Below are 15,023 nucleotides of genomic sequence, written 5' to 3' on the forward strand. Positions count from 1 at the left end.
ACATGCAATCTGTGTTTTCGGATGTCCACCATGTCCACTTGATTGTGCCGTAGTCATTTCTCTCACAGAAACCTTTCCTCTTAGATCTGGCAACGTGACTCCTAATTGGTAGCATGTAGTCTGTATTTAATTCTAATTTAATAACTAATGTAATAATAATCATGTAAAGTATATCACACATTGCACGTAGTAACAGGCCTGCCAATATCCAGCTAAATATGTTAGTATTATCTGGTAAAGATATTTTGAAGCATTTTATTAGACATAAATAAAGATAGAATTGCAATTGTCTCTTTGAATTTGGATTCTATTCAGACATTGCTTCATGATATCGATGTACTTTATGATGTTATATCTTTATGTGTACCTGCCCTTTTGATAAGAATTTAAACTCATGTGCAAAGGAGTTTTGTGGACTGGTTGAGTATTGGTAGTGTTAGTGTTGCTGACGATTCCTGTTTTCAAATGTGAAACCTTGTCATTAGTGTAGGCCTGTAGCAGGTAATAGCTCAAATACAACGTGTTGTGCTACCCATCGTTAAGTGCTACTTAGCGGCTAAATCCAAATTTGTGTTTTTTGTTTGTTTTTTCCATGGTTATCAATTGAGGAAATTTTGATGTAAAGTAACACGATTCTGTACTGGAATGATTATTTGATATAAGATAGTAGTCTATCGAGATATCCTACACCTTTTTTAATAAAAATTTTTTGAAGTGGAGTATAAAAATGGTACACCTACGCCTTTAGTTTTTAATAAAGTTATAATAGTGTGAGTCAGGTTATACCTTCATTGGGTTTATACAAGTGAAAATGGAACATGGTTCCAAGTCCCCATACGGTAGCAGTTTTCGATAGAGTAGCACAATACTGCTGTTAATTCACGTTAGCGTTGCATATTTTAAACAATGCAGCACCGGTGTTCTTTCTAAAATATTTTATGTAAATGAAAGAAATGAACGGACATTATTGTCTCTTTTTATTGGACGGTAGCAACAGCAGAATCCACACCCCAATCAAATGATTACAAAAACCTCATTATATAAGGTTAGGCTTAATGCAGTGTTCCTTAGTAACCGAATTTATTTGCATTTTATGCAAACTTTAACTTTTTTATTATTTATTTTCATTTCATATTTCATGGGTTTCGTCAGTTTCTTCATGTAAATACATACGCGAATAATTATTTTGAAAATGCGCAAATGTGACGCTCTGATGACGAAAAAACTCGTTAAAAATCACGTGAGCAAGGCAGACAGGCAGACGGGACTTTTATGACAATAATGGAAGATAGTGCCTAACTTTTATGAAATGTGTAAAGGAGTATGTTTTATTGTTCTTTTGGAAGCTCGTTGTAGAAATTTGCATTGCGTGGTCCATCTATATTGACAGACGCATTAGAAGCTCTCATTTAACAACATGAGGATGAGACAGAGTGATATGTTCCCGTTATTGTGGTTAGTGTCGTTATGTACTCTCCTATCGGCTGGAGCCCAATACAGCCCAGACTGGAAGAGCCTGGATTCCAGACCTCTTCCGAACTGGTACGATGAGGCCAAGTTCGGGGTTTTCATTCACTGGGGTGTGTTTTCTGTGCCCGCGTTCGGAAGTGAGTGGTTCTGGTGGAACTGGCAGGGGGCTAAGAAGCCCGCATATCTTCGTTTTATGGCTGACAACTATCCTCCCGGATTCACCTATTCAGAGTTTGCGCCTCAGTTTAATGCTCAGTTCTTCGATCCGGATGAATGGGCTGAAATCTTGGACGCTTCAGGAGCAAAGTGAGTAAATTGAGGCTTGTCTGAGACTAAGCATTTTTTGGAGTTTGATCTTTTATACTTCACTCAATGTTCTGCTCTGCACAGATATGTTGTTCTTACTTCAAAACATCATGAAGGATTCACTAACTGGGGATCCGCAACTTCATGGAATTGGAATTCCGTTGATAATGGGCCGCACAGAGACATCGTGGGGGAATTAGCCAAGGCCGTTCGGGCAAAAAAGTACCTGTCTTACCTGTATTGTATGTTTATGTGCGATTGTTAGCTCATTATAAGACACCAAATGTAATTATCTGTTTGTGAATATGCATTGTAGGTCTCTGCACTATGGACTCTACCACTCCTTGTATGAATGGTTCAATCCTCTTTACCTAAGTGACAAGAAAAATGAATTCAAGACTCAAGACTTTGTATATTACAAAACCCTGCCAGAGCTATATGACCTGGTCACAAGGTAAGCCAATGTTATGTGAGGTCTCTTTAAACAGATTTGGAAAACAGAGTTTGTTAAACTGTAACAAACCCTAACTGTCAGGTGAGCAGGTGCAGAGTGAAAAGCCTGCTGATGGCCATCGGTCCTCACATTATGGCTTTTATGGACAAAGTCTGTAATCCTTCTAGTCTGTATGTCTGGTGATGCAAAGCTAGTGTGCATTTGAAGCTCTAGTGTTAGTTGGTGTTAGTTGGCTGATGTATCTTGTGATCTCAGGTACAAGCCAGAACTGATATGGTCAGATGGGGATTGGGAAGCCCCTGACACTTACTGGAACTCCACAGAATTCTTAGCTTGGCTCTACAATGACAGTCCAGTGAAGGTGAGAAACATAATCTGGTGATCACAGCTGTCTTACTTTTTATCTGAACTTTGCGTGACAATTCTGAATTGCAATGTCACAAATGCTCCCTGCAGGACACCATTGTGGTCAATGACAGATGGGGAGCTGGATGCTACTGTAAACATGGCGGTTACTACAACTGTGCTGACAAGTACACCCCATCGGAGTTGCCCAAACACAAATGGGAGAAGTGTAATTCAGTAGACACCCTCTCCTGGGGTTACCGTAGGAACATGAGATTGGGTGATTTGATGGATTTACCCGCCGTTATAAAGGTGAAATGAGTTACAATCTAATAACCACAATGATTATAAAATCACTAGTTGTATGAAATGATTGGCAATATGGTTAGGAATCTTATATACAATATTTGTATAGTAGTTGTGTAGCAGTTCTAATCTTTTTTTTTTTTTCTTTCTTTCTTCACTGCAGGACCTTGTCAATACAGTGGCATTCGGGGGAAACTATCTGCTGAATATTGGGCCTACAGCAGATGGCATGATTCCAGTTGTATTTGAGGCTCGTCTGAGAGAGATAGGTGCCTGGTTGAAGGTAAATGGAGAGGCCATATATGCTACTAAACCATGGAGAGTACAGATTGAGAATGCCACTGTACCAGTATGGTGAGTCTACAGTTCGGACTTGAACAACATCCAGATTTATTACAACACTTTTGTAATTTTGCTGGGCTTCATGTTTGAATGTCAGTTGCAGTAGTTGTAGTCTATGGCTGGCTAATGTATTTGGCAGGTCTTTCGCAGACAGGCAGTTTTACACAATTCAATAGGATGCCTGGAGTGAAACATGACAGAAGTGTCATGAAAAATAGAAATAATATGGAAATAATAATGCAACCAGATAACAAACCAAGAGATTCAAGATGCATTCTGATACACACAGTTTCAGTTCCAACAAATTGTGGGATTGTTATTGTTCTGTGTCTTCCAAAGTGGAAGAGAAACAACTTTCTGGTGGTTTTATTTTAGCTCGTTGTTTGATTTTAGTATATAAAATGCAGTGTGTTTATTCCTGCAATTACAGGTACACGTCCAAAGGCACAACTGTGTATGCCTTCTTTCTCTCAAATCCAGTGAAGTCCTCATTCCAACTCTTTTCCCCCATAACATCCAAGACAACTGTGGTGTGTATTCTTGATTGATTATTCCATTCCTTTTTTCAAGCATCTGTGCTGTTTTTACAGTAAGGATGTCAGTGACCCACAGTTCTTGTACCACATTGGGACTGTGTCCTAATTCCCTCCTGTGTTTAGGTGACTCTGCTGGGGAGTCCTGAGGTTCTAAAGTGGGCTCCTCTACATACATCTGGACTCACTGTGCTTCTACCAAACCTGCCCTTCACACCTGCAGGAGCCTGGGCCCTTAAACTGGATGGAGTGTCTTAACTGGGCCCTTAAACTGGAAGGAGTGTCTTAACTGGGCCCCTAATCTGGATAGAGTGGCTGTGAATGTATGATGTGAACGCATTACTGAGGTTTTTATATAATGAAGAATTTTGTTGATTTTCTCAGATATTCTCTGTATAATGTTTAGAAAGATTTTGTCACATGGTCTCCACAAAATCTGCCACCAATAGCAAAAGGCACTTTGAATCTAAAAGACACTGCCCTCTGCAAATACGTGAATCCTGGTGAGGATAAGCCCCTCAGCTCGAGTCCTGCACCCAGGACTGAACCATCAGCCCTGCCCTAAATGTGCCGCTCCATGGAGGAGCCAACTCCCAACAGGGAGCAGTCTGTGCCTTGCTTTGCTCATAATTGAGGGTGCAGTGCTGTGGTGGGTCAGGTAGAGGAGAGCCTGGGCCATGGAGGCCCCTGCAGTGTGGAGCTAAGAAGTGACTGGGATATAGAGGATGCAGATGAAGGACTTGCATGAAATCATCACTGCAATGAAAATTTGTTCACTGAAAAAGTTAGCTGAGGAAAATATAATCATGTTTAATTGATTGTTCTTGAAAACCCGTTTAAAAGTAAAGACTTTTTTAATTGTTTGGATGCGGGACAAAATGTCAGTTACAAAAATATTAAACTGCAATGCACACCTAATGTATTCCGTGACAGATGCACTTTGTAAGTCGCTCGGATGCGTCTGTGAAATGCCCTAAATGTAAATCCTACGTTGTGAAAGTTTTTAACCATTTCTGTAAAGCTCATAAAAGACGTCGCTAACGTTTCACCCAGACTCGCACTAATTAAGTAACTCTCTAATGTTGTATCTTTGTTGGTCGTGAGTGTACCCAGATCATTTAACGAGTACGATATACTATACATATACTATATACTATATTTATACTATATAAATGTTTACAAATCTCGAACAATTTTTCGACACAGTCGCTTCAGATGCGGCACGTTTCACTCAACGGCCTCATTTCTTCCATCGCTACTTGAAATAAGCATCTGGATCATTTTACCTAACCACATAGCAATGAAATGAAACTTAATTCCGCAGATAATTTATCAGTAACACGTTTCCTAAAAGCGCAAATGTGCCGCACAAATGACGTGCAAACTTCTAGTTTAATAATCATATGATCAACGCGGAAAAGCACCTGCCTAGACATACCTCTCAAACCGGTCTTCATCAGTCAAGAGTATTGTAAGGTCTCTAAGAGAGTATTCTTAATTTCGTCCGAGTGTGACCGTCTTAACTGTTTCTGCGTGACAGTGTCCAAGTTACTTGTCTAAGTTTCTGTTTTGACACTTCAGCCATGAGGATACATGATGGGGTGCAGGTGCTTCTCACTGTGTTGTGTGTATCGGCGGCTGGAGCCCAATACACCCCAGACTGGAAGAGCCTGGATGCCAGACCTCTTCCGAACTGGTACGATGAGGCCAAGTTCGGGGTTTTCATTCACTGGGGTGTGTTTTCTGTGCCCGCGTTCGGAAGTGAGTGGTTCTGGTGGAACTGGCAGGGGGCTAAGAAGCCCGCATATCTTCGTTTTATGGCTGACAACTATCCTCCCGGATTCACCTATTCAGAGTTTGCGCCTCAGTTTAATGCTCAGTTCTTCGATCCACATGAATGGGCTGAAATCTTGGACGCTTCAGGAGCAAAGTGAGTAAATTGAGGTTTGTCTGAGCATTTTTTGGAGTTTGATCAGTTTGATCTTTTAAACTTCACTCAATGTTCTGTTCTGCACAGATATGTTGTTCTTACTTCAAAACATCATGAAGGATTCACTAACTGGGGATCCGCAACTTCATGGAATTGGAATTCCGTTGATAATGGGCCGCACAGAGACATCGTGGGGGAATTAGCCAAGGCCGTTCGGGCAAAAAAGTACCTGTCTTACCTGTATTGTATGTTTATGTGCGATTGTTAGCTCATTATAAGACACCAAATGTAATTATCTGTTTGTGAATATGCATTGTAGGTCTCTGCACTATGGACTCTACCACTCCTTGTTTGAATGGTTCAATCCTCTTTACCTAAATGACAAGAAAAATGAATTCAAGACTCAAGACTTTATCTATTACAAAATCCTGCCAGAGCTATATGACCTGGTCACAAGGTAAGCCAATGTCATGTGAGGTCTCTTTAAACAGATTTGGAAAACGAGTTCAAGCTAAAACAAACCTTAACTGTCAGGTGAGCAGATGTAGCCTACAGTGAAAATCTGGCTATCAGTCCTCACATTATGGTTTTTATTGACAAAGTCTGTAATCCTTCTAATTTGTCTTTCTTTAGTCTGTATGTCTGGTGATGCAAAGCTAGTGTGCATTTGAAGCTCTAGTGTTAGTTGGTGTTTGTTGGCTGATGTATCTTGTGATCTCAGGTACAAGCCAGAACTGATATGGTCAGATGGGGATTGGGAAGCCCCTGACACTTACTGGAACTCCACAGAATTCTTAGCTTGGCTCTACAATGACAGTCCAGTGAAGGTGAGAAACATAATCTGGTGATCACAGCTGTCTTACTTTTTATCTGAACTTTGCGTGACAATTCTGAATTGCAATGTCACAAATGCTCCCTGCAGGACACCATTGTGGTCAATGACAGATGGGGAGCTGGATGCTCTTGCAAACATGGCGGTTACTACAACTGTGCTGACAAGTACACCCCATCGGAGTTGCCCAAACACAAATGGGAGAAATGTACTACAGTCGACACCTTCTCCTGGGGCTACCGTAGGAACATGAGATTGGGTGATTTGATGGATTTACCCACCACTATAAAGGTGAAATAAGTTACAATCTAATAACCAGGGTTATACTTGAGAAACACTAGCAATAGTAACAGACAACTTAAATTAAAATCCTTACTGTTTGGCTTTACTGCATGGTCAGCTTGAATGTTTGTCTAGCTTGCTTGACTTAGAATAATTTGATGGAATTAGTAGACAAGCCAATAATTTGAAACACTCATGCTTTTCATAGTATTTTTTTTTTTGTTTTTTGGGGTTGATGCAAATGTGCATTCAAAAGGACAAATATTAGACAGTAGATAGACTATAACATGTTGCTGACAAGATAAGATTTAATATCTACATTTTATTATGTATTTCAAATGTTCTAAATGAGACATGAATGTGTGCTGGAAAAGGCTAGACAAGTCAATATAGGCCTATAAAACCAAAGCTGGTGGTTAACACTGCTCATGTTGATATATGGCAGTTCTGTGCAGAGTCACCAAATCATTTACATAAAGAAAAACTGATTTAAAACCACTAACAAATAATAACATTTTCAAATGTATTTAAATAGCTCAATATATTGAAGACAGTGCAGTCTGTGTCCAATCAGTGCTGTTCAAAAAATTCCATGCAACCCTGAAAACAACATACCTCAGTGATGTCATTTATCCACCCTTTTAAAACTGAAATTAGTTGAAATGTACTGTAATTACTGAAAAATAATGATAAAATCGCTAGTTGTATGAAATCATTGGCAGTTCTAACTTTTTTTTCTTTTCATCACAGGACCTTGTCAATACAGTGGCATTCGGGGGAAACTATCTGCTGAATATTGGGCCTACAGCAGATGGCATGATTCCAGTTGTATTTGAGGCTCGTCTCAGAGAGATAGGTGCCTGGTTGAAGATAAATGGAGAGGCCATATATGCCACTAAACCATGGAGGGTACAGATTGAGAAAGCCACTGTGCCAGTCTGGTGAGTCTGCAGTTTGGACTTGAACAACACCCCGGTTTATCACAACACTTTTGTTCTTTTGCTAGGCTTAATGTTTGAATGTTAGTTGCAGTAGTTGTAGTCTAAGTTCTGGCAAATGTGTTTGGCAGGTCTTTCACAGACAGGCAGGTTTGCTTATGCCATTCAATAGGATGCCTGGAGTGACACATGGCAGTAGGGAGTCGGTCATGTTTCATAACACTCGGAAGTGCTTGATCAAAAACATCTAGTGGCTAACTCAGCAACATGTGATGTATGACCTCGGATAGTACCACTTTTTATTATGGAAATTATAATGCAACCAGATAGCAAACCCAAGAGATGCAAGATGCATCAGTTTCAGTTCCAACAAATTGTGGGATTGTTATTGTTCTGTGTCTTCAGAAACGGAAGAGAAACAAATTTCTGGTGGTTTTATTTTAGCTCGTTGTTTGATTTTAATATATAAAATGCAGCGTGTTTATTCCTGCAATTACAGGTACACGTCCAAAGACTCTACTGTATATGCCTTCTTTCTCTCAAATCCAGTGAAGTCCTCATTCCAGCTCTTTTCCCCCATAACATCCAATAAAACTGTGGTGTGTATTCTTGATTGATTATTCCATTCCTTTTTTCTGTGCTGTTTTAACAGTAAAGACATCAGTGACCCACAGTTCTTGTACCACATTGGGACTGTGTTCTAATTCCCTCCTGTGTTTAGGTGACTCTGCTGGGGAGTCCTGAGGTTCTAAAGTGGGCTCCTCTACATACATCTGGACTCACTGTGCTTCTACCAAACCTGCCCTTCACACCTGCAGGAGCCTGGGCCCTTAAACTGGAAGGAGTGGCTTAACTGGGCATTTAAACTGGATAGAGTGGGTGTGACTGTATGATGTTAATGAATTACCTAGGTTTTTTAGATATCTAAGAATTTAGTTGATTTTATAACACTCTCAAAACTTTGATTTTTATCAGATATTCTCTACATAATGTTTAGAAATATTTTATTGCATTGTCTCCCATAAAACCTGTAGCAAAGGCACTTTGAATCTAAATACACAGCCCTCACTGAACAAGTTAGTTGGGGGGAAATGTAATCTTGTTTAAATGATTGTTATTGAAAACCTGTTTTAAAAGTAAGATTTTTTAAATGATCTGGATACTGGCTAAAATATGTCAGTCACAGATGTGTGCATTTCAGTTTAATACAGTTTTGTAACAGCTTTATTGTATCTATGAAGTAAAAAATAATCTGTTTCCTTTTGATTAATTATATATGTTAATAGGGCCTACATCATACATTGCAAATTTTTCTTGGGAGGTGTTATGGTACAGAATGATTGTCATGGGAAATCGGACCGGAAGGATTTCACATATTTTCAAGAATTAGAGTAAACAGACCAAATATTTCAGATGTTGCACAGAAGCCAATGATTTAGAACATTTTGCAACAGCCCACCACCAAACGGCCACTTAAAATCTAAACAAAAGTATTAATGCTACGTATTTACTTGTGCCATTTGGTTTGGTTTTCTCGGTCAGAGATAAGGTGGCTGCTTCACTTGATGGACCAGACTCGGGACCTTTCGTTGTGAAAGTTTTAACCATTTGAGTAACGCTCATAAAAGACGTTGCATCTTTTTTTACCTAACCACATAACATTGAGATTAATCTGAATTCAGCCAATTTGAATGAATATTTCAATTTATATAGCGCCTTATCAGGACGCCCAAGGCGCTTTACAATCGTAAACACAGCTACGTCACAGACAACCAATCACACACCGGCGAGAAGCGGCAGCCAATTGCGCACAGCGTACTCTCTACCGGGATCCACAGCCCCCTGGGGGACTGAATGGGGTGCAGGAAGGGGAGAGAGGACAGACCCTAGTGGCAGAGCACCATCCACCACTGGGCATACAAGCACACACACTCAGACAACAACTTGTGTTTATTGAACAGAGAGAGACATAGACACACACTCAGGGAGAGACACAGACACACACTCAGGGAGAATGTCTGGGATTGCCAATTTACCTAAGCTCCATGTTTTTGGACTGTGGAAGGAAACCGGAGACCCCGGAGGAAACCCACGCAAACACAGGGACAACATGGAAACTCCACTCAGATACTCCACTCCACTCCACCCAGTGCTGAGAGGCAAACGTGCTAACCACCAAGCCACCGTGCTGCCCAGTAACACCCAAATGTTTCTTAAATGCGCAAATGTACCGCACAAATGACGTGCAAACTTCTAGTTTAATAATCATATGATCAACGCGGAAAAGCACCTGCCTAGACATACCTCTCAAACCGGTCTTCATCAGTCAAGAGTATTGTAAGGTCTCTAAGAGAGTATTCTTAATTTCGTCCGAGTGTGACCGTCTTAACTGTTTCTGCGTGACAGTGTCCAAGTTACTTGTCTAAGTTTCTGTTTTGACACTTCAGCCATGAGGATACATGATGGGGTGCAGGTGCTTCTCACTGTGTTGTGTGTATCGGCGGCTGGAGCCCAATACACCCCAGACTGGAAGAGCCTGGATGCCAGACCTCTTCCGAACTGGTACGATGAGGCCAAGTTCGGGGTTTTCATTCACTGGGGTGTGTTTTCTGTGCCCGCGTTCGGCAAGTTCAGTGAGTGGTTCTGGTGGTTCTGGCAGGGGTCAAAGGATCCCATTTATGCTCTGTTTATGGCCAAGAACTATCCTCCTGGGTTCAAATATACGGAATTTGCACCTATGTTTACTGCAAAGTTATTTGATCCGGACAGATGGGCCGAAATATTGGAAGCCTCGGGAGCAAAGTAAGTAAACAGCAAAATTATGCTAATTTACGTTACAACCATTCATTTTGTATTGCATAATTAAAACAATAATTAAGTATTAATGTATTTGTAATAATTATTAATGATAATAATAATTGTGGTATTGTTCTGTCATTAGTTTAGCTGCTGTTTGCTGAAGTAAACCGGAGTAATAAACCAACCATAAGTGCTTTAACAGCAGGACCTGCACATAGGCTGTTACTAAACAAATGTTCTGTGGATTTATCATGGGACTAGTCCGCAAAGAGTTTAGTCACATCACGCTCACATACTATTCGCGTACTGATTGTGCAACAATTGAGCATTCAGTTTGCGATAAATACCTTTTTAGATAGCCGGATAATGTACTACTTCCGCCACATTTTCTGCATCCCGCAACAGTAGCAACAAATCTTTACCAACGGTCATGTGACCTCATAGTATGACTTGTGTTTGTCGCATACTGGACACTGCATACTACTACGGGGAACATTATACAGAATATTCTGAGTGCAGTATGCAGTATGCAGTATATAGTAAGATATTTCAAACAGAGACTTAAGTCCAAAATCAAGATTATCCAATAGTCAACACTGTCCAGTGGCTGAAGAGTAGAGAGAGGCATTTCTACTGGATAAACCTTAACTTTGGTCTTAATTTGTCTTAACAGACAGATTCTAATCCAACCCAGCAGAAGAATATTTCTTTATTCAGTTTATCTTTGGACCTGAATTGAATAGAAAGATTTTCTTGAAAGACCCCACTTATTCGAGTAGAAGGCTCAGGGCTAAGTTACTACTGATGAAGTGTTATAAGCGAGCTAAGAGTTTGATGATGTATGCACGTCTCTTTGGAAAAGATTTTTGATTTTTATTTATTTTTTGGTCCAGTCCACTTCAGATATAATTGAGTGTGTTTTATTCTAAATTCTCCTTAATATCAATATTAGAATAATAGATGCTATTTTTAAAGGTATTGCCAATGCTTAAATGTTATGTTAGAAAAATCTGCATAGCATCATACAAATAATGTATTTGTATGTAAATGTATTTTAATCACAGCTGTATGCTCTTAAACAATGCACAGATCAACTTTAAAGTAAATGTCAGAAAAATCACATTGATCAGCAGATGCTTTCTAAATGACAAGGAAATGGTTTAGTTTAACATGCACTAATCCACTGCTTCCAAGGGCACAGGAATTGCAAGACATCTCCTGGTCTTGCTGAAACCCTCTCCTCTTGCTGAAATTTTAATTGCACTTCAACTAATAACATGGCAATAATCTCACTATGTTTTGTGCTGCACAGATATGTTGTTTTCACTTCAAAACATCATGAAGGATTCACTAACTGGGGATCTCCAACTTCATGGAATTGGAATTCTGTTGATAACGGGCCACACAGAGACATTGTGGGGGATTTGGCAATGGCCATTCAGAATAAAAGGTGTAAATAGAGTTTCTTAATAAATTATTATCATATAATCATTGTCTTATATATATTATTAATTTGTTTGTCCATACATTCCAGCTCTTTACACTTCGGACTCTACCATTCTTTGTATGAATGGTTCAACCCTGTCTATCTAAATGACAAGAAATCTGGTTTCAAGACCCAAGATTTTGTTTATTACAAAGCCATGCCAGAACTGTATGACCTGGTCACAAGGTAAACTGATGTAATTTTATGTAACCTCTTTTTAAATGGATTTAGGAAATACTGATCTGGTTGGTTGCTGGATGGAAATATGGTTGTTTAAATTGTCTTAAATGTCATATATTGAAAGTAATAAGTTGCACATTAATGGTTGTTCTTTCTCATATGTGGTAGGATATATACCTGTTGATGCAGTTCTAGTTTGCAGTTTGTTGGCTGATGTATCTTGTGATCTCAGGTACAAGCCAGAACTGATATGGTCAGATGGGGATTGGGAAGCCCCTGACACTTACTGGAACTCCACAGAATTCTTAGCTTGGCTCTACAATGACAGTCCAGTGAAGGTGAGAAACATAATCTGGTGATCACAGCTGTCTTACTTTTTATCTGAACTTTGCATGACAATTCTGAATTGCAATGTCACAAATGCTCCCTGCAGGACACCATTGTGGTCAATGACAGATGGGGAGCTGGATGCTACTGTAAACATGGCGGTTACTACAACTGTGCTGACAAGTACACCCCATCGGAGTTGCCCAAACACAAATGGGAGAAGTGCAATTCAGTAGACACCCTCTCCTGGGGTTACCGTAGGAACATGAGACTTCATGACTTGATGGATTTACCCACCGTTATAAAGGTGAAATTAGTTGCAATCTAGTATAACCAACCACTGTAAACTGTAAAAGTGCAGTGAACTGGCTGGCAAAATAATAAATGTATTTGAAGTATGTGTGTAGTAGTTAGAGCAGTGCAAACCTCTTCTTTCTTCACTGCAGGACCTTGTCAATACAGTGACTTTTGGAGGAAACTATCTGCTGAATATTGGGCCTGCATCAGATGGTGTGATTCCAGTTGTATTTGAGGATCGTCTCAGAGAGATAGGTGCCTGGTTGAAGATAAATGGAGAGGCCATATATGCCACTAAACCATGGAGGGTGCAGATTGAGAATGCCACTGTGCCAGTCTGGTGAGTCTTTAGAATTTTTTAACTTGATTTAATTACATCCATTTAACACATATTTAAGCTTTCTGCTGAACTTCAAATTAGAATTTTTGCTGTGCTAGATGCAGTGTCATTGTCTCAGATAATGTAAATGGCAACTCTTTCACTAGGACAGAAGTTTGCTTACACCATTCAGGAGGATGTCCAAATAGTCATTCATATGAAAGTCAGGTTTTTAATGGTATTCCCCCATACAACTGAGTGACTCAGAGACTCTTCTGATGTCCTCATATTTGAAATCACGTGTTACCTACAGATACCTTAATAGTCCACAAAAGGAAGTAGTTGGTTACATTTTGGCACTGTTTCGGTTCTTGGAAAATAGGTCGCACGCTGCTTGTGATATCTTCACAAGCAGAAGAGAAACCATTGTCATTTTGTTTGCTTCTAACACAGTATCTATTTGAATGGTATATCTGCTTTTACATTTTCCCCAATTATAGGTACACTTCCAAAAACACTACAGTGTATGCCATCTTTCTCACAAATCCAATGCAGTACTCATTCCAACTCTTTTCTCCCATAACATCTGAGAAGACTGTGGTGTGTATTTCTAAAATCCACTTTTGCACTAATATTTTACATTGTGAAGAAACAGTGACCTTTAATTGGTTAAAAGAAGCCAGTCGTAAGCCATAGCTCTGCCATACTAAATATTGGGATTAAGTGTCCTAATTCCCTCCTGTGTTTAGGTGACTCTGCTGGGGAGTCCTGAGGTTCTAAAGTGGGCTCCTCTGCATTCAACTGGACTCATCATTCTTCTACCAAACCTGCCCTTCACGCCTGCAGGAGCCTGGGCCCTTAAACTGGAAGGAGTGTCTTAACTGAGCCCTTAAACTAGATGGAGTGTCTGTGAATGTATGATGTTTCTTACCTCACTCATCTATTTGAGATTAAAAAGGGATGCAGACTGTCATCTCTAATATAATAGTAATCACTGTTTAATTTGTGAGATTATAAGTCAACACCAAAGGAATTCTTGCCTTAATAGTAGATTGTTTATAGGTCAGTGCATACACTCTCTGAATAGGCAAAACATGAGCAAAAGCAACGTCTGTGACTTCCTTAGGAAAACCAGTTTTGAAAATCTTCATGCATTTTAGTGCTTTTCTGGAGGAAGTCTTCATTGTCACTACAAATGCATAAGTAAGGAATGGAGTTGTTGCAGGCCTTGGAGTAGGAAGAACTGGGTTACAGATAGGAATGAGTTAAGTTACCACATTGTCAATTATGATTTTCACCCCAATCAATATTAGTACTCCACATTTACGTATTTGTGCACTGAGAACACACACAAGTGATCAGTAGGGGGCTGTGGTAAACACATGCCCAGAGCCGTGGGCAGCCCTAGTCCGGCACCCAGAGAGCAGTTGGGGTAAGGTGCCTTGCAAAATAATTTGTCTATGGTTAAGTGCCTTACAAAATAATTTGTCTATGGTGAATAATAATGGTGTACTTTTTGTATTTTATTTTTGCTACATAGCTCATGTGAAGTCTATGTATATTGACTGAAATGTCAGGCTTTGTATTTTGAATAAAAACCTATATTTCACCCTGAGTTTATTATTTCAGCCAGAGTAAATGTTATACCTATTTTCCTTAAGTGTGATATTTGTTATCATGGAAACATTATCAACGCTTTATTGTAGTCATTTTTTAAATATGGCAACAAAAATTCTATTTCACCCCAAAATGTTTACAACAATAATAATGTGTATTCAGACAATCCTTTATACTTTATTTAAAAACCAAACAAGCTAGTGATATAGATTATTCCCTATTTGTTATCTCCCTCCTTTTTCCTCAGTTCCTCTCTTCTC

General features: G+C 39.5%; 3 protein-coding genes across 4 annotated transcripts; all 3 read left to right on the forward strand.

Moving 5' to 3' along the window:
- Positions 1-1,233: 1,233 nt before the first annotated feature.
- Positions 1,234-4,801, forward strand: LOC143516784 (tissue alpha-L-fucosidase-like). The gene is made up of 8 exons (XM_077008609.1): positions 1,234-1,776; positions 1,861-1,998; positions 2,093-2,230; positions 2,486-2,591; positions 2,687-2,887; positions 3,045-3,235; positions 3,654-3,753; positions 3,883-4,801. The coding sequence occupies exons 1-8, from the start codon at positions 1,418-1,420 to the stop codon at positions 4,012-4,014; spliced, it is 1,365 nt and encodes a 454-aa protein (XP_076864724.1). The 5' UTR covers positions 1,234-1,417; the 3' UTR covers positions 4,015-4,801.
- A 213-nt stretch (positions 4,802-5,014) lies between these two features.
- On the forward strand, positions 5,015-8,986 carry LOC143516785 (tissue alpha-L-fucosidase-like). 2 transcript variants are annotated; one of them, XM_077008610.1, is made up of 8 exons: positions 5,024-5,686; positions 5,774-5,911; positions 6,006-6,143; positions 6,408-6,513; positions 6,609-6,809; positions 7,551-7,741; positions 8,238-8,337; positions 8,460-8,986. In XM_077008610.1, the coding sequence occupies exons 1-8, from the start codon at positions 5,340-5,342 to the stop codon at positions 8,589-8,591; spliced, it is 1,353 nt and encodes a 450-aa protein (XP_076864725.1). In that variant the 5' UTR covers positions 5,024-5,339; the 3' UTR covers positions 8,592-8,986. The 2 variants fall into 2 exon arrangements, with proteins under 2 accessions (XP_076864726.1, XP_076864725.1); XM_077008611.1 differs by lacking the exons at positions 8,238-8,337; positions 8,460-8,986 and adding an exon at positions 7,870-8,183 and having other exon boundaries at positions 5,015-5,686.
- Positions 8,987-10,004: 1,018 nt separating this feature from the next.
- On the forward strand, positions 10,005-14,755 carry LOC143516786 (tissue alpha-L-fucosidase-like). The gene is made up of 8 exons (XM_077008613.1): positions 10,005-10,540; positions 11,850-11,987; positions 12,072-12,209; positions 12,436-12,541; positions 12,637-12,837; positions 12,977-13,167; positions 13,647-13,746; positions 13,896-14,755. The coding sequence occupies exons 1-8, from the start codon at positions 10,188-10,190 to the stop codon at positions 14,025-14,027; spliced, it is 1,359 nt and encodes a 452-aa protein (XP_076864728.1). The 5' UTR covers positions 10,005-10,187; the 3' UTR covers positions 14,028-14,755.
- Positions 14,756-15,023: the final 268 nt, after the last annotated feature.

This window comes from Brachyhypopomus gauderio, chromosome 6 (assembly GCF_052324685.1).
Source record: "Brachyhypopomus gauderio isolate BG-103 chromosome 6, BGAUD_0.2, whole genome shotgun sequence".
Classification (NCBI taxonomy): domain Eukaryota; kingdom Metazoa; phylum Chordata; class Actinopteri; order Gymnotiformes; family Hypopomidae; genus Brachyhypopomus; species Brachyhypopomus gauderio.

Excerpts from the sequence above, each read along its gene's own strand:
- LOC143516784 (XM_077008609.1), top strand. The coding sequence starts at position 1,418 with ATGAGGATGAGACAGAGTGATATGTTCCCGTTATTGTGGTTAGTGTCG. Across the intron at positions 2,231-2,485 it reads CTATATGACCTGGTCACAAG|GTACAAGCCAGAACTGATAT; the intron begins GTAAGCCAATGT and ends TTGTGATCTCAG. Across the intron at positions 2,888-3,044 it reads ATTTACCCGCCGTTATAAAG|GACCTTGTCAATACAGTGGC; the intron begins GTGAAATGAGTT and ends TCTTCACTGCAG.
- LOC143516785 (XM_077008610.1), top strand. The coding sequence starts at position 5,340 with ATGAGGATACATGATGGGGTGCAGGTGCTTCTCACTGTGTTGTGTGTA. Across the intron at positions 5,687-5,773 it reads TTGGACGCTTCAGGAGCAAA|ATATGTTGTTCTTACTTCAA; the intron begins GTGAGTAAATTG and ends TGTTCTGCACAG. Across the intron at positions 5,912-6,005 it reads AAGGCCGTTCGGGCAAAAAA|GTCTCTGCACTATGGACTCT; the intron begins GTACCTGTCTTA and ends TATGCATTGTAG.
- LOC143516786 (XM_077008613.1), top strand. The coding sequence starts at position 10,188 with ATGAGGATACATGATGGGGTGCAGGTGCTTCTCACTGTGTTGTGTGTA. Across the intron at positions 12,542-12,636 it reads ACAATGACAGTCCAGTGAAG|GACACCATTGTGGTCAATGA; the intron begins GTGAGAAACATA and ends TGCTCCCTGCAG. Across the intron at positions 13,747-13,895 it reads TAACATCTGAGAAGACTGTG|GTGACTCTGCTGGGGAGTCC; the intron begins GTGTGTATTTCT and ends TCCTGTGTTTAG.